Source organism: Rhinoraja longicauda, chromosome 11 (assembly GCF_053455715.1).
Source record: "Rhinoraja longicauda isolate Sanriku21f chromosome 11, sRhiLon1.1, whole genome shotgun sequence".
Classification (NCBI taxonomy): Eukaryota; Metazoa; Chordata; class Chondrichthyes; order Rajiformes; family Arhynchobatidae; genus Rhinoraja; species Rhinoraja longicauda.
In genome coordinates this window covers 23963400-23981345 of record NC_135963.1, presented here as the reverse complement: position 1 = coordinate 23981345, position 17946 = coordinate 23963400, and the positions used below count along the sequence as shown (strand labels likewise).

The window sequence follows — 17946 nt, the reverse complement described above, 5'->3', positions numbered from 1 at the left end:
TGATGCCTTAATTTTTTTGCAAGGTGAAAGTGATTCCATGATTTTTGACTGTGCTGAGCGATATGATCCAGTTAGTAAGCAATGGGCAACTGTGGCCTCCATGAATTCTCCTCGATGTGGACTTGCTGTATGTGCCTGTCATGCTGCTATATATGCTCTAGGTGAGAGTGTAAAATATGATTACTCTTGGTTTACAACCAGCTCCTTAAAACTGCAAGGGAGGTAGTTTTAATAATGCAATACTAGAGTTAGTATATATCATTTTATTGTGGTAAAAATAATCTTCATTCAACTTTGTATACTGGCATAATTTACAGCATAACATAACAATGCTAACTGTGTAAATTGCACAGATTAGCAGGTAATTGGGTTGGCGATTATTATCTTGTATATAATTATCAACTTTTGAATAACAAAAATGGGATCTTCACTGGTAACTCCCTTCAGATTTTCAACTACTCAACCACAACCACAGCTAAAAATAATAAATAATAATAATCCTTTTGTTCGTCCCACAACGGGGAAATTTGCAGGGTTACAGCAGCAAAGTGGATAGCAAAAATAAATAAGCACTCATTAAAAAGTAAAATAATGGTAATTATCTTTATTTACGGGTCTGCTGGGAGCAGTGCTGATTGTTCAGTCTGACGGCAGCAGGAAGGAAGGACCTTCGATATCTCTCCTTCACACACTTGGGGTGAAGAAGTCTGTCACTGAAGGAGCTGCTCAGTGCAGTGACAGTGTCCTGCATGGGGTGGGAGTCGTTGTCCAGCAGTGATGATAGCTTTGCCATCATCCTCCTCTCTCCCACCGCCTGCACTGAGTCGAGGGGGCATCCCAGGACAGAGCTGGCCTTCTTAATCTTTCTTGATGGTCCCAAGACAAATGTTCCAGTAAATTAATGACCTGATTTTTTCCATTATAAATATTTGCTGTTTTAACTATTTTTAATGTGTAATTTGACAGTTTGATATTGTGAGTCAAACAATTAAAAAATAGTAGAGATGTCAGATGAACAGTTACGTACAAGACCATTTGGACCTCAAGGATGATATTGTCATGAGAGGTGCAGGTTACATACAGGAAACAATGAAGATTGCAAGTAGAAAACATTAAAAATGAACATGGGAGCTTTATTTTTAAAAATCAAGCAAACATAAGATTTCCTGCGAATTAAAGTGAGTTCTGAGAAAGATGGGTAAAGCTATGTAATTTTTTTTAAAGTAAAGTCTCCAACTCTCTTCACACAGTGTACATCTTTTGAATATTTCCAGGAGGCTGGGTTGGAGCAGATATTGGAAAGACTATGGAAAGATTTGACCCTTCTGACAATAAATGGGAAGTTCTTGGTGACATGGTTGTCCCTCGATACTTCTTTGGTTGCTGTGAAATGCAAGGTAGGGTTTGCCAACCAGAATATAATTCCCTGTGAAAAAAACAAGTGAGTGTTAATGGCATTTTCTGCTTTTGTAACATTTCTTATGCAAACTCAATTTTATCACGCTTTATGGTTATTATGGTTGAGTAAGTTTCATTATTGTAGATCAGGGATCTCCAAACTATGGCCACATCCGGCCCATCACGAGATTTTATCCGGCCTGCAGCAAGCTCTTAGGTGGTGGGGACTGGAGGCAGAAGCTGCCGGCGAAGGTTCGCCGGAGAGCGGATCGCCACCGACCCAGAGCCGGGACAAGGCGAGAGATCGCAGCGCCCCCTTGCAAACAACAAACCCAAGGAAACTTCCCTCCTCGCCGCCGCCGCCACAGCTCACCCCGGGGAGAGAGAGTCGGGGTGGAGGGAGCTGCGGGTGAGAGCGGGAACGTGGGGAGGGGGAGGGTGTCAGAGGGTCCGGTGAAAGAGTGCCGCCACTTGCGGGGGCTGCTCCCTCCCTCTCTCTCTCTCCCCTCTCTCTCCCAGCGCCAGCGAGATCTGCGCCACTCCTCCACTCTTTCCCGGCCCCGTCTCCCTCTAACGCACTGAAATAAGAACAAACACAAGTGAAACTTCCCTTCTCGCCGCCGCCGCTAACCCCGGGGATGCGGGGCTTCTGACAACAACACTTGTGTTTGTTCTTATTTCGCTGCGTTAGAGGGAGACGGGGCCGGGGAAGAGAGTGGAGGAGCGGCGAACATCTCGCTGGCGCTGGGAGAGAGAGAGGGGAGAGCGCAGCCCCCGCAGGTGGCGGCGCTCCTTCACCGGACCCTCTGACACCCTCCCCCTCCCCATGCTCCGGCTCTCACCCGCTGCTCCCTCTACCCTGAATATCTCCCCCCCCCCCCCCCACTCACTCTCTCCCCCCCCCCCACTCTCTCCCCCCCCCCCCCCCCACCCCACTCTCTCTCTCCCCCAGTGGTGGTCACTGTATTTTTTCTGTTTTATAAGTAATTGTATACCTACGGTGTATATATTCCAAGCCCTTTTTAAAAATTGAATATTATTTATTTGTTGCCATATAAACCTAATGTAAATTAACCTAACCTAGTTTAACCTTTCCTAATCTAATCTAACGTAACCTAGTCTAAACCTTTTTGAGTTCATTAAATTTATAAAACTCACACTTCTTTATTTTTTCTTACGGCCCGCAAAAATGTGCCAAATATATAATGTGGCCCTCATGCTGAAAGGTTTGGAGTCCCCTGTTGTAGATGGATATGTAAATATGCATACCTGGACATTGACTTTATATTTTAAAAAATATGTTGCATTAAGCAATAGCTAAGGCATATAAATCCTTGCTGGTCTTTCTCTGTTTTCTCCTTTCTGCCCTGATGTAAAATAATTGCTGCAATCTAAACCTAAACATGCAAACGCCAGGGCACTAGTAGCCCCCTCTCATATTTTGCTCGAGTGGGCAGGTTTCAGGTATGTACCCTGATAAGGATCTTGGGAGTTTAGGGACAGCAGTGTTAAAAAAATTAGGTTTACGGTTAGCATGGGACTCTGATTTTGGGTTATTGTATATCCTAAGTGACTTTGGCAACAAGAAGATGCAATGCATTCACGAGCTGGGAAATCATATTCTGGGATCTGGCAACACATCAGCAGGTAGATTGAATCTTGCCGATTGTAGCGGCAGCGCTAGGCGGGCAACTAAACGTTTTCTCCAGGTTTTCTGAGAAGTTTGGGGAATCAGAGCTACATTGTAAAGTTTTAATCGGTGCAGTTGCTGCAGGTCGGAAGGGTGATTGGTATAGGGACAACACTGATTTTTAAAAAAGCAAGTGGTGACGTTCATAAGAATACTTCACTCTGGAAGAGAGCAAGCCACCATCAGTTGGTGAGGTTGGAGTGGTATTGGAGGGACCAGGATGTTGGGGAGATCAGAATGGGGATTGGTCAGGAAAGAGTATGAAGCAATCAAAAGGCAAAGCAATATGGAAGTATGTAAGAGGGAAATGCACAATTGAAGGGAGTTGACTGAAGGGGACCAAGAAAATAGAGAAACTAAGGCAAGCAACTGGGAGGGGAGGAGGAACAGAGGTAAGGAGATGGAAGAAAGAGGTAGGTCTGAAGCAGGGAGATGACATTGGTATGGGAGCTGAGGTGGGAACCAAGATTATGTCAGAAGCAATCAGATGATCAGAATGCAACTGTTCATGTGGGAAAATTGAGTCCCCAATCGGCCTTTGTCATAGGACAAAGACCTTGCCGAGTCCAGTTTGTGTGGTAATGTCAGCCTCTCGATGTTAAAGGAATTCAAGCACAGAAATCTTTTAGACATAGAAAATAGGTGCAGGAGGAGGCCATTTGGCCCTTCGAGCCAGCACCGCCATGAACTGGAAAAAAGGCAGGTCCTTTTTGACTCTGAGGGATTGCCTTGGAAGAGAGGAAAAAGCTCATTCAAATGTAAATGTAATTCAGCAATCCAAACCTATCCTAATGTTTGCATTTTGACAAATAGGAGGCCCACATTTCATGAATACAAAGCTTATGTAAAGTAATGAGAATTAATGATTAATTTCATAAAAAAAGAAATGGAAGCAAGTTGTCAACATGCAAGAAATCTGGTAATTGTTTCACAGGCTTAATTTATATTGTTGGAGGTTTAAGTGACTCGGGGTCTGAGCTCTGTTCAGCTGAAATGTTCGACCCCATTACAAAACGTTGGACGACATTGGAGGGTATGAAAACAAAAAGAGCGTATGTTGGAGTAGTGGCTCTGAATGACTGTGTTTATGCCGTCGGAGGATGGAATGAGACCCAAAATGCTCTACGGACAGTAGAGAAGTATTCCCTTCAGGAGGTAGGTGTGGTTTGCCTATTGTTCATTATGATTATATCGTGTTCTCAGAAAAAAAGAAAGATAAAACTATGCTTCTGATTGTTTGGTAAGTGTGCAGTGCGTAAATATAATAGGTTACTGTTTTACATTCAGTAAGGTTTTCTTTTTTCTCTGCCACCATTCTAGGAGTTTAGCTATGGCCATTTTGTGAATGTGAAAAGAGGGTCACAGTAACAGGCCTAAATACGAGAAGAAAGAATCCCCAATCCAAAATATCAGTTAGGGTTCGTGGGTACTTTCAAATTGTGCTTCATATTTTTTAAACTCTGCTTTATAACTTCCCACAAAACCACAAAAAAATGCCAGGTCCTTCGCGGACGCGCGTCAAGTAAAGCAGGGAAGCATGAAAACTCCCTTTTGTTTCTATGGTATATCTACTGGAAGGTTAAACCACTTCCTTTCATTACAAATATCTGCAGAGAACCCTTTGTGGTCAAGCATCACCTCTATGGCTTTGGTATTTTTTCCCCCATATGATCCATGGCCTTAAAAATGAGGGTACTCGAATACCCAAACAAACCTCATTTGGGGATCCATCACACTGAATGCAATGGACTTGGAATGTTAAACAGTTTGACTGTCTCAGCCGTGAGCAAACTGTGCCACTGTTTATCGTCCATCCTTTTTGCCATCCACTTGGCATTTTTGCACAGTTCTGATTTTACAATCAGGATGTCTGGGAAAGATATGCACCTTGATTTTGTCAGAATATTTCATAACTAAAATCTAATTTCAAATATAGAAAAAAATAATTATCGATATAATTGAAAAGTTATAAACCATTCAAAATATTGAAGTATGGCATTACTGTAGTAAGTTTCTAAAGTAAAACTGAGGTGCTCTGATGAATTAGAGAAGTATAGGAAACTTTCATTATAAATTCAGATTTTTTTGTTTTTGTTCTCTTATCCCACTCTGTTTCAGGAGAAGTGGTTTGAGGTTTCATCAATGAATGTGGCAAGGGCAGGTGTTTCAGTCATTGCTGTAAATGGGCTCCTTTATGCAGCAGGAGGTCGAACATCAGGTCGAGATTCTTCAGCTCCTGTTACTCTGGACTCTGTGGAAGCCTATGATCCTCACACCGATACATGGATGGAAATCGGGAACATGATAACGAGCCGCTGTGATGGAGGTGTAGCTGTACTTTGATTGTTGATGACTGTTTCTAAAATATTCATTAAGATATAAACTGCCATCACATATTTCCTGTAATGAAGGAAATTTTCATGATTTTAAACAGCTGTTTTGGGGTTTCATCTTGGCTCAACATAGATTCACTGTCACAAAATGTAAATAGAAAGTACAGGCCATTTGCACTTCAAGCAAGCTCCTCTGTTTGACTAGTTGTGGTAGATCTCAACTTCTTTTCTCACCATCCCTCTATTCCCAATTACTTCAGTTTAAGAATATTTCCTGTTTTAAATATTGTCACTGAATGAGCATCCACAGCTCACTACAGGCAGAGAATGGCAAATATTTAAAACTACGCGGAAGAAATTTATCTTCATATTTAAGTATGTAAAATAAAAAGATGTGCAACCCAATTTGTGCACAACACACTTTCACAAAGGATAGTGAGACACACATGATCATCTGTTGTAGTGAAATTGAACTAGGGACGAATATTAGCCAGGAAACTCTTTTGAAACAGTGTCATTAAGCATGGAACATCAGCCAAGATTTCCGTACTCGGGTGTATGGAGTGAGATTTCAATGCCTCTCTTCTGAATTAGAGATTCAGTACATTGGTACCCACTAATTCATCGGTGACACGAATCAAACTTTGATTGAGCAAACAAATAATTCAATACTGTTCAATGAAGTTCAGGAAAAAAACTTGAAGCATTATCCAGCATTTTGTATAAGCCTTTAATTTATTGCATATTGGTGTGTGGATGTCTTGAGTGACATTTTCAGAAAGTCATAAAGAGATGGAACACGGACAGGTCCTTCAGCCCATTACGTTTATGCCGACTGCCAACCACCTACTAACATTAATCGTACATTAATCCCCATTTTCCTTGAATGCGGCCACTGAAAGTTTACAATGGGGAGTGTTCAATAATTTAACTAAGCCAGTGCCTTTTTTAGTGCTCTCCAGTGTCCCTATTGTCTTTGGAGACAATTTTAATAATTATTAAACATCTAACAGTACACAACAATATTGTGAATTTAATTGGTATTGGTATTAATTGTAATTACTTTTTGTAACTATTTTCTTAATAAATATGTTAAACCATGTTGAATTGATTTTGCATATATGTCCAAATATACAAACTAGTGCATTTTGATTTTATTTCGAACTATCGAGTTTCGATCATTTCATAAAAACTGGGACAGTATTTCATCTTTGATTTTAATTCTCCTATAAGTTTAATTCTTCGTGTCTCCTTGAACTCCTGTACTCTTGCAAACACTCAAAAGTACTTAGCATTTGAATTTACCGTCATCGATCATCCTAATAAATATGGCTGCATTCCTGACAAACAGGCCCTTCAGCCCACCTTGTCTGCACTGACCATGATGCCAATCTAAATCAATGTCATTTGTCTTCAAAAGGTCCACATACCTGCCTACCATATACCTACCATGTGCCTGTCTAAATGCTTCTTATAGATTGCTATCATTTCATATTCTACCAGTTTCCCTGGCAGTGTGTTTCAGACACCTACTATCCTCAGTGTGTAAATAAAAACTTGCCTTATATTTAATATATATTTAAAACCTCCTTTAAATATATTCCCTCTCACCCTAAATCTATTCACCCTGGCATTTGCTATTTCCGTCCTGGGAAAAAGACTGACCATCAATCTAGCTGTATGTATACTCAAAACCTGGACCAACTGCCTATAATTTTCACAGACATCTTCAACCTCTATTACAGTCTGAGATCTCTACCTGCTTTAAAAGGATGTCCATAATACTAGTGCCCAAGAAGAGCAAGGTGACATGCCTCAGTGACTGCCAACTGGTGGCACTTAAGTCCATAGTGATGGAAATGCTTCAAGAGGTTTTGACACAAATCAATCCTGCTTCAGTAATGAGTTAGATCCACTTTAATTCAACGACTGCCACAACAGATCACTAGAGGGTGCAATCCTACTGGCTTTCCACTCTGCCGTGGACCACTTGAACAAATGGACAACAGCAGCTCAGCACTCACTACCATCATCCTTGCCAAACTCATTGTCAAATTCAGGGAAATGAATCTCTGTTTCTCCTGATGCAAATGGTCCTCAACTTCTTCATCAACAGCTCTGTCAGCAGTATTAGCAATATCTCCTTCTCTTTGACCATTAGTTGAGGGGTACCTTAGCACAGCCAGTGCAGTCTCCTGCTCTGCTCTCTCTATATCCAGGGCAGTATAACCAGCAACAGATCCACACCATCTTTAAATTAGTTGACTATTCCATCGAATAATGGATAATGATAAGTCTGAAAACAGGAGGGAGATAAATCATCTGGTTGAATGTACCAGAATAACAATCATGCTCTCAATGTAAACAAACAAGACATTCACCACTTTGGCCATGCTCTCATCTTGCTGCTACCATCAGGAAGAAGGTACAGGAGCCAGAGAACTATTGCCTCCAGGTTTGAGAACAGCTTCCTCCATCAACTGTCAGGTTCTTGAACCATTCCGCAAAACCCTAAATATAACCCTATCTCAGCACCAAACCATTACACAGATTTGGACAAAGTGCTGGGGTAACTCAGCAGATCAGGCATTATCTCTGGAGAACACGGGTAGGCGATGTTTTGAGTCGAGACCCTTTTCTACGTTACATACTTTTCTCTGCATGCTTTGGTTTTTGCTGTTTCATAGTCTAGCTTACATAGAATAACTGATAATTTATTGTATATTTATTTTTGTTATTGTGGCTGTAAAGCTGTGGCAAGTAAGAATTTCATTGTTCTAGTTCATATCCAGTGCATTTACCATATAAACACTCCTGAATCTTAAATGTGATATTATTCCATCACTCTCCATCTTCAATTGATGGATTTAAATATAATTACTAGACTGAGGCTCAGACTAAATCAAAACACAAATCTGACAGCAATAAGCTAGTAACAAATAGGTTTGTGAACAAAATTATTTGGAGTAATTACAAGCTTTGAAATGCTAAACTTATTTTTTTAACCACCATACTCTGTTAAAACTTTCAGATTCATCCTTGGAGTACCCACTCATCTAATGGATTGTCAAAAGATTTTGCTCAGTATTTAGACTAACTTCAGACATGGAAAAATAGCTTCATGAATATAGAATTGTCGAATAAATAAACGAACAAATCATACCACCGCCCCCACATGGGTTGTCCCAAATAAAGTTGACCATTGGCAATCAACGATGAAATCCAGAATTAAGTGAAACTCCAGTTTATTGATCTCTACCAGCTACACTGCTTCTGGTCCTGATCTCCAGATCCTTTCTTGTTCCTTCACCTCTTCGAAGACCTGGGTTAAAAATGATTTCCTGTTGCACTATTTTCAAGGTGTAAGAGATGCTTGTGCATTACTTTTTTTTAAATGGGGTGGCCTATCAGCTGCCACACAGACTTAACAAACCAAGGGTTAAGTCCAATACCCAGGATGATTGGAGACCTAGTTCTCTGGCACAGACTTGGCACACGTTTATGTTTTCATGTCCACATGTGATCTTGCCTGCACCCTCTTCACAACCCTCATTTTTCCTCTGCTTCAGTCTTATCAACTCTGACCACCTCCGCTCTTCCCCATCGATCCCTCAGCAGTTGTACAGGCGTACCGCAGTCTATCAAACCTCTCCCAGAAAATGTCTGCGGAATGATCTAACAACATAATGGCACTACATGATATCAGCAGATTGCAGTCTCTGTGTGTTTTGCAGATGGGATGGTGGTTCCTTGTACATGATTTCCCAGCTGACAGGCAGATTCATTTTGTAGAAGCAGGAACATCTCACTCAGCTGCCATTATCCCTCAGCATAAAAAATGATCCCAAATGTATAGGCTTCTATCTCCCAGGCTGCTTTTAAACTACCATGAATATTTTAGTTTAGTATATCTTTAATGTATCTATTTTATTTTTAGATACTGATGTACAAATATATTGGCCAAACTTTAATGTTAGTTGTATCCAGTTTGTATAAATAATTTACATAAATATGTGGATTGCATCTAGTAATCAAAACCAATGAATGATCTCATATGACTCAATAACTTGAACATAAAGAATTCTGTGCAGGATAAATTGGTTCACTTTTAAATGTGTTTTCCTCTTTGTTTGATCATGTTTTCACCAAGATTGCATTTGTTTGCATTGTATGTAAAAAGACTTAAAACTCAAAAAGGAATATTACAAATGCTGATAAAACCAATTTTAGATTTCAGATTTTCATATTGTCTTAAAACATTATATAGGTATGAATTATTTGTTAATCCTCTCATCTGGGTTTATTTTGTACATGATTGTTTATTTGAATTAAGAAGACAGATTCTCTACTTTTACCCAATTTGAAGAAAAAATAACATTGACTCCCTTTCAATTTATTTTTCTCTTGAAACTAACTTTTTCTCAGGATATGTATTTTTTACTATTATTAAAGCAACCAAAGAGAATGTTGCTACCACAGTCAGCACTGTTCGAAGTGCTCTAAACCAACTTGGATAACCTGGGAGTAAATTTAAGTCATAATGTAATGCTATACCAAGACCCATGATAACCAAAATAGCTGCCTCTGTGAGATTGTCATGAAAGAGTAGGGCTATCCAGGCAAATAAAGAAGGAACCACACTATTTCCCAGATTCAGCCAGTCAGGTTTTGCAGCGCTGTTTTCTGGAATTGAAAATCCCCACCGTACCCCTCCAAGAAAAGAGAGTATTGATGCTCCATATGCTACTTGGGCAAAAGCTACTTCAGGGAAATATGTTTCCGTAATGGCCATGATAAGAGGAGCTGAGACAAAAGGAATTAATCCACCACAACCAAGATAGAGGGCAGCTTTGGGACTGTTTTTCAGCTCTTTAAAGTCATATCTTATCAAGTCTAATTCACGTTTCTCTGGTTCTTCCACTTTCTTCATCTTGGATGCTTGAGAGGACACATGAAAAGAGCTCATCTGAATTCGGGAAGTTGCCGATCTTTGCAAGCACTTAATGTTTTGGTGCAAGGGAATTCTTTGCATATAAGGCATCCATAAATGACAGGTAGTGATTTTTCTCGATTCATTTGGAAACCATGTCAATTTCTCAATCTGGAATATAAAACAAAAATAATTAATAAAATTAGTATGTGTTATTTTGTTTGGCTACAAAACATGAATCCAAAATTCATAGTGAACTTTGAAAAAAGAATCCCAACCGTCCTCAAACTAGGTTTGCAGAAAAAACATTGTTTTCTGAGTTAAAAATAGGAAGAATTTTCAGAATTAAAAACTACAAATAATCAGTTTCACACATGGAATTGTTCAATACTGTTTCTGCGGACGACTGAAAGTTCAAAGGACTGAATTACCAAATTTATCGACTTTTGGTTTGGTTTGCTGGGTGATTAATAAACACCAAGACATTGATCAAATATACAAGTACTTGAAGTGTTTCCATACACATCAAAACTGTACCATTGGAAGCTAGAGGAAGGACTAAAACAAAGACTGTTTGATGTTTCCCCACAATGTCAGGTAGAGCTTGAACTCATGCAAGCTCCCAAGGTTACACCTTTGATCAGGGTGGCACAGTGGCGCAATGGTAGAATTGCTGCCCTACAGCACCAAACGTGCAGGTTTGTAGGTTAATTGGCTTCTGTAAATTGCATAGAACTAGTGTACGGGTGGTTGTTGGTTGGCGCGGACTCGGTGGGCTGAAGTGCCTGTTTCTATGCTGTATCTCTAAATGAAAGTGAATGGAATTGAAGGCACAATGGTGCAGCAGTGGAGTTGCTGCCTTACACTGCTAGAGACCCAGGTTCGATCCTGACTACAGGTACTGTCCAAACAGAGTTTGTATGTTCTCCCTGTAACTGCATGAGTTTTCTTCAGGTGCTCCGGTTTCCTCCCACACTCCAAAGATATACAGATTTGTAGGTTAATTGGCTTTGGTAAATTGTCCCTAATGTGTCAGATAGTGCAGTGTACGGGGTGATCACTGGCTAACACGGACTTGGTGGGCCGAAGGGCCTGTTTTTCTGCTGAATCTCTAGAGTCTAAAGTAACTGAACAAATGAATCAGCATTGATTACATCGTTCTCTGCTGCTCCAGACAATCTAAATCTTCGAATCAGCTTCCCAACACTTGGCGGCGCCTAACGGCAGCGGCTGACTAGCAGTCTGTCCGTCTTTTTTTTTCCCCTTTTTTTTTTTGTTGTTGTGTGTCGGTGTTGGGATGGTTTTTATATATATATATTTTTTTGGTTGTGTATGTGTGGGAGGGGGTGGTGGTGTGGGTGGGTGGGTGTGGGGGGGAGGAACTTTTCTCTTCCTCACGGCGCGGGGTGCGGCTCGGCTGCGGGGCCTAACATCGCCCGCTGCGGCTCGGCCGCTGGACTTTAACTCACCCGGTGCGGCTTGGCCGCTGGACTTTACATCCCGGTGCGGCTTGGCCGCTGGACTTAACAGTGCCCGGTGCAGCTCGGCTGCGGGGCTTAACATCGCCCGGTGCAGCTCGGCTGCGGGGCTTTTCACCGCTGGTGCGGCTCGGCCGCGGGGCTTAACATCGCCCGGTGCAGCTCGGCTGCGGGGCTTTTCATCGCTGGTGCGGCTCGGCTGCGGACTTGACATCGCCCGGTGCGGCTCGACCACGGGACTTAGCTGCGCAAGGCTTGGTCGCGGGCCTTTCATCGCCCGGTTCGGCCACGAGACGTTTCAGCGCCCGGTGCGGGGACTGTGCGGGTCGGTCGGGGACGAGCTGTCTGTCCGTGGGCGTGGGGAAGAGAGTGGAAGTTTTGTTGCCTCCATCACAGTGAGGGGGTGTTTGGAGTCACTGTGATGGACGTTTGTGTTGGGGTTATGTGTCTTGTGTTCTTTTTTTTTCTATGACTGCTATGTAGTTTCGTTCGGTACTTCGGTACCGAACGACAAATAAAGCTCTGTTATACCTGTTATAAATTACTGGTGGTCAGCACTTAACCACACCTAAAGCAGTGGAATTCCTTCCAATCTATGGACATAAACTTCTGTATGTGGTAGAACTAACATTACATTTGTAAAGTATGCTCGTCAGCGACCATTTAAAAACTTTACATCCTAATTATTCCACCTGGACCTACACTTAGATACATAGACAATAGATGCAGGTTTAGGCCATTCAGCCCTTTTAACCAGCCCTTTTAATGCCAGCACCGCCATTTAATGTGATCATGGCTGATCATCCACAATCAGTTCCTGCCTTCTCCCCATACCCCTTGATTCCGCTAGCCCTAAGAGCTCTATCTAACTCTCTTTTGAATGCATCCAGTGAATCGGCCTCCACTGCCTTCTGAGGCAGAGAATTCCACAAATTCACAACTCTCTGTGTGAAAAAGTTTTTCCTCATCTCAGTTCTAAATGACCTACCTCTTATTCTTAAACTGTGGCTCCTGGTTCTGGACTCCCCCAACATCAGGAACATGTTTTCTGCATCTAACGTGTCCAATCCCTTAATAATTTTATATGTTTTTATAAGATCCCCTCTCATCCTAAATTCCCGTGAATACTAGCCCAGTCGCTCCATTCTTTTATCATATGACAGTCCCACCATCCCGGGAATTAATCCCGTGAACCAACGCTGCACTCCCTCAATAGCAAGCATGTCCTTCCTCAAATTAGGAGACCAAAATTGCACACAATACTCCAGGTGTGGCCTCACCAGGGCCCTGTACAACTGCAGAAGATCCTCTTTGCTCCTATACTCAACTCCTCTCATTATGGCCAAAATGCCATTAGCTTTCTTCACTGCCTGTATACACTGATTCTAAAATGCTTGCAATGCTTTTTTTTCTGGTTTCATTGCAACATAACTCTGCAATCAGTTTCATACCTATTGCTAAAATATTACATCAAGAATTGCATCCATTGTAGATGGGAACTCTGCAGCTCTTTCTCTAAATGCCTGTTAAACCAAAGGTTCCCATCACCTTCAGTTTTGCAACTCCCTTCTACCTTTTACCAATCCCCATTAAGTAGTTTGTTACATTAAAAAAATACTATGTTGATTTATTTGTTGTCTAGAGACAAGAAAAACTCTTCTTCAGGAAGTATGAGAGCAAATCACAATCTAAAACTCTGACAAATCATACTAATATGCTGTGTTACGGCTAAGTTTTGTCCGATCTGCTTTATTTTGATAGTGACTAGTTCCCAGTGTATGTTTACTCTGCAACTTAAGTTTCTGCAGTTTCAGTTTGGTTGATTTGTTAATCTCTTTCCCAGCCAATTCCATTTTTAGCACATTTGAGTTAATATTATACCTGTATCCCGCTGCATTGTCATTGAAAAAATTGCATGCTTTAACATTACTCTGAAATCCAGTCTGTTGAGCTGACAATTCTGTTCTTGAAACTTGCTTAACACTTACTTTCTTGGTTGTTTGAAAACATCTCCGCATCAAAGAAGTAAACATGTTGAGTCCTGGACACCTGCAGAAATGAAATGAAATCTTAATGTGTCTCTACAATTAAATATTATTATTCTATAGATGAAAGAATTAAGATTTTTATAAATTGATATTGGACAGTTTCTTAATCATAGATAATAAGCTTCACCTAACTTAACTTTTATCGCTCTAAACGCTTTGATTTTGGATACATATTCCCATACTGATTATCAAAGAGGAAGCAGATTCTCTATTGCTGTTTAATTCTAATATTTAATTTGTTTCGTTTGGTCAAATGGCCTAATGCTGTTCATGTATTTTTATGTTCTTACATTGGAATCGGTACCTTTTTGTTTCTATTTTACATTTTGTGCTTCTGACTGTACTTTGGGTGCAGGGATGGAATTTCTCTTCTATTGAACTCATCATGTGGGAAAAATCACAACCAACAATTTAAATATTACAAATATAGCTGCAAGCCATAACTCAACAAAATAATTATATTTAAAAGTAAACAGAGTCTTAGAATTACAGAGCATAGAAATAGGCCCTTCAGCCCAACTCATCCATGCCAAGTTGTCTCAGTGACCTAGTGCCATTTGTCTGCATTTGGCCCATATCCCTCTGAACCATTCCTACCCATGCACCTGGCAAAATATATTTTAATTGTATCTGTCTCTCCCACTTCCGCTATCTGCTCAACTTCATTTCTGGCTGTTTTTCATCGATTACATTTCAGCACCGTCAACCCATCCAAACTTGTTATCAATCTCAGGAAACTGAGTGCCTGTTCATGCCTATGGAACTAAATCCTTGGCTTTCTCACCAGCAGGCCACAATCACTACGGATTGGCAACAGTACTTTTGCCTTGCTAACTATCAGCACGGGAGCACCTCAGGGCTGTTGCTCAATCCCATGACCTACACCTCTACCCATGACTGCATAGCCAGAGTCAATTCCAACGCTATCTTTAAATTCACTGACAATACTATTATTGTTGGTTGACTAACAATTGGTAATGATGAGTCAGAGTATACACGGAAGATTGAAAATCTAATTGAATGATGTCAGAAAAATAATCTTGTTCTCATCTTCAGGATGGGAAAACTAAGGATCCATAGACCCGTCTTCAATGATAGGACAAGAGAGTCAACAGCTTCAAGTTCCTGGGCGAGCATATCTCTGAAGATATGCCCTGGGCCCAGCACATAGATACAATCACAAAGAAATCTCATCAATGCCTCTACTTCCTTAGAAGATTGAGGAGATTTGTAGGTTGACAAATACTTTATTGAACTTCTACAGCTGTATGGTAGAGAGCATACTGAATGGTTGTATCAGTGCCTGGTTTGGCAACTTAAACGCCAGGAAGTAAGGAGAATAGAGTGTTAGGCACTGTCCAGTCCATCATGAGTACTGATTATCCTACCAGTGAAGGGATTTAGGTAGGAGGCGGTACCTCAAAATGACAGTCAATATTGTGAAAGACTCATGCTCTCATTTTAGGAGCATGCAAACTAGGACCACCAGGTTCAAGAATAGCTCATTCCCAGGACCATCAGGCTCTTGAACACTACTCAACAAGAACCTCAACAGCTATGAATTTCTATGGATTGTGGTTTTGTGGTTGTGGTTGTACTATTGACTTTGTTTTTTTCGCACTAGAAAAACAAATAGAATGATTTATTAAGTGCTGGTGTGGAGATGCCAAATTATCGTAGCATGAAGCAATAAAACAAGAATAATGAAAGGCTTGGATAGTGTGGATGTGGAGAGGATGTTTTCACTAGTGGGAGAGTCTAGGACTAGAAGTCACAGCCTCAGAATTAAAGGATATTCTTTTAGGCAGGCGATGAGGAGGAATTTATTTAGTCAGAGAGTGGTGAATCTGTGGAATTCTTTGCCACGGAAGGCTGTGGAGGCCATGTCAGTGGATATATTTAAGGCAGAGATAGATAGATTCTTGATAAATACAAGTGTCAGAGGTTATGGGGAGAAGGCAGGAGAATGGGGTTAGGAGGGAGAGATAGATCAGCCATGATTGAATGGCAGAGTAGACTTGATGGGCAGAATGGCCTAATTCTACTATTCTTTATGATCTTAAAACTGTCATAGCCTGACAAGTGGAATTTAAGTCATACATAAAGCATTAGAGTGTGTGAATGTCACGTTACAAACAGGTCTCTTGAAAAAAAACTGAATAAATACTCCATTGCTGGTGAATGAAATTAGTACATTTACATCGAAGATGCAGAACATCCTGCCATAATCCCAACTGCACTTCATCCAAAGACAGATCCATGCCCTCAACAAACGCTTCCTTCCGCATCCTCCCATAAGTTTTCCAATGAGCGACTTAAACTAAACACCAACCTAATTTATTGCCAAAAATAAAATTGCTGGAGGAACTCAGCGAACCAGGCAGCAACTGTGGAGGGAATTGGACAAAGGACATTTTGGGTCAGGATCTTTATTTGGATTGATGGAATAGAGTAGTGATAGCTGTAAGGAGAAGTGAGAAGAAGGGGCAGATCAAGAACTAGCAAGTGATAGGTGGATCCAGATTACAATGGGTTGATTAGCAGCAGCAGCCATTTCACCCCTTGTGCCTGCATGGACTGTGTCAAGCCACGTTAGAATGCCATACACTCAGCAGGTCAGGAAGCCTTTGTGGAAGATGAAACACAGTTAACATTTCAGATCAAAAAACTGAAAATCAAGATTAAGCAAGCTTTTGCCTTTCTGCTTCATGGGAGGTTTGTAACTTCCCCGAGCTCACCTTACGACATCTGTATTATGGCCCAGCTGTTAACAAGCAACTGAATCATCCTACCACAACCAGAGAGCAATGCTGAACTACTATCTACCTCATTGGTGACCCTCCGACTATCCTTGATCGGACTTTGCTGGCTTTACCATGCACTAAACGTTATTCCCTTATCATGTATCTTAACACCTTAAAATGGCTCAACTGTAATCATGTTTTGTCTTTCTGCTGACTGGTTAGCACACAAAAGCTTTTTACTGTATCTCGGTACACGTGACAATAAACTAAATTAAACTAAAAAAAGGTGTACCACACCAGTCAAACTCCCCATCTGCCACTCTCTCTGTATTTTGTCTTTTTTTTCAGCTAATAAAATACAGATACAATCAAGCCAAACACAAATATAATAGATACAGTAAAGGAACGAAGGAAAAGTCTGCATGATAATGTTCTGTATCCCTCGAATCCCTGACAGTTCACTGTCTGTCAAAGATCCATCTCTGACTATGAATCATCTCATCTGGTGAGTGTAACTGAGATATCTCCAGTGTGGCCTTGATCTTTCCCAGGGCAGAATGCCTTATTTCAGTGGGTCTTACAAATCTCTGAGCATAATCTATAAATGTGTTTGATCATAAGTGATAAAAGTAGAATTAGGCCAATTGGCCCATCAAGTCTACTCCGCCATTCGATCATGGCTGATCTATCTCTCCCTCCTAACCCCATTTTCTGCCTTCTCCCCATAACCTCTGACAACTGTACTAATCAAGAATCTATCTATCTCTGCCATAAATATATCCACTGACTTTGCCTCCACAGCCTACTGTGGCAAAGAATTCCACAGATTCACCACCCTCTGACTAAATACATTTCTCATCTCCTTCCAAAGAGAATGTCCTTTAATTCTGAGGCTATGACCTCTAGTTCTAGACTCTCCCACTAGTGCAATCGTTCACTCTATCCACGTTTTTCAGAGCTCTCCCAAACCAGGGACTATGCTCACCCAGTGAGGATGACTGTTCTTTCTGTGGCCACAAATGCGCTCGCCCAGTGAGCGTAACTGATATCTCCCGGGTCACCCAGTGCCTGCAATGGTTCCCTCCTTGGTCATGACCCTTCATTGGGCGTGAACCCATCTCGCCGGGTTGGTGTCATGGATCATTCCATGATCGTGAACGAGGCGAAAGTAAAACGCAAATCCTTACCTCCGCCGATTTAAAAAAAAGCCACTTTCAATTTGTCAAAGAACAAAAGAATATTGCATACACCATTAAAACTGCATCCCCCACACACGTGAAACTAAGAGCGAGCAGCCTTGGAAGCATCACATTCACCGATGCAGA

The 17946-nt window shown here is 41.2% G+C and overlaps 2 protein-coding genes across 5 annotated transcripts in view; one reads left to right on the top strand and one right to left on the bottom strand.

Annotated features, from left to right (window-relative positions):
- Positions 1–6517, top strand: part of ipp (intracisternal A particle-promoted polypeptide) — an 18956-nt gene extending 12439 nt beyond the window's left edge. For both annotated transcript variants that reach the window (XM_078408484.1, XM_078408483.1), the window contains 4 exons: positions 24–161; positions 1275–1397; positions 4023–4243; positions 5207–6517. In XM_078408484.1, the coding sequence (XP_078264610.1) occupies positions 24–161; positions 1275–1397; positions 4023–4243; positions 5207–5431 (707 nt within the window). In that variant the 3' untranslated portion in view covers positions 5432–6517. The remainder of the gene's footprint in view (positions 1–23; positions 162–1274; positions 1398–4022; positions 4244–5206) is intronic.
- Positions 6139–17946, bottom strand: tmem69 (transmembrane protein 69). 3 transcript variants are annotated; one of them, XM_078408486.1, is made up of 3 exons: positions 17809–17946; positions 13818–13878; positions 6139–10522 (listed from the first exon to the last, which is right to left on the bottom strand). In XM_078408486.1, exons 2-3 carry the CDS (start codon positions 13860–13862, stop codon positions 9815–9817), a joined length of 753 nt encoding a protein of 250 aa, XP_078264612.1. In that variant the 5' UTR covers positions 13863–13878; positions 17809–17946; the 3' UTR covers positions 6139–9814. The 3 variants fall into 3 exon arrangements, with proteins under 3 accessions (XP_078264612.1, XP_078264611.1, XP_078264613.1); XM_078408485.1 differs by having other exon boundaries at positions 17870–17921; XM_078408487.1 differs by lacking the exon at positions 17809–17946 and adding an exon at positions 17607–17722.

Coding starts and splice junctions, on each gene's coding strand:
- tmem69 (XM_078408485.1), bottom strand. Junction 10,523..13,817: donor GTTTTCAAACAACCAAGAAA/GTAAGTGTTAAG, acceptor TTTATATTCCAG/ATTGAGAAATTGACATGGTT.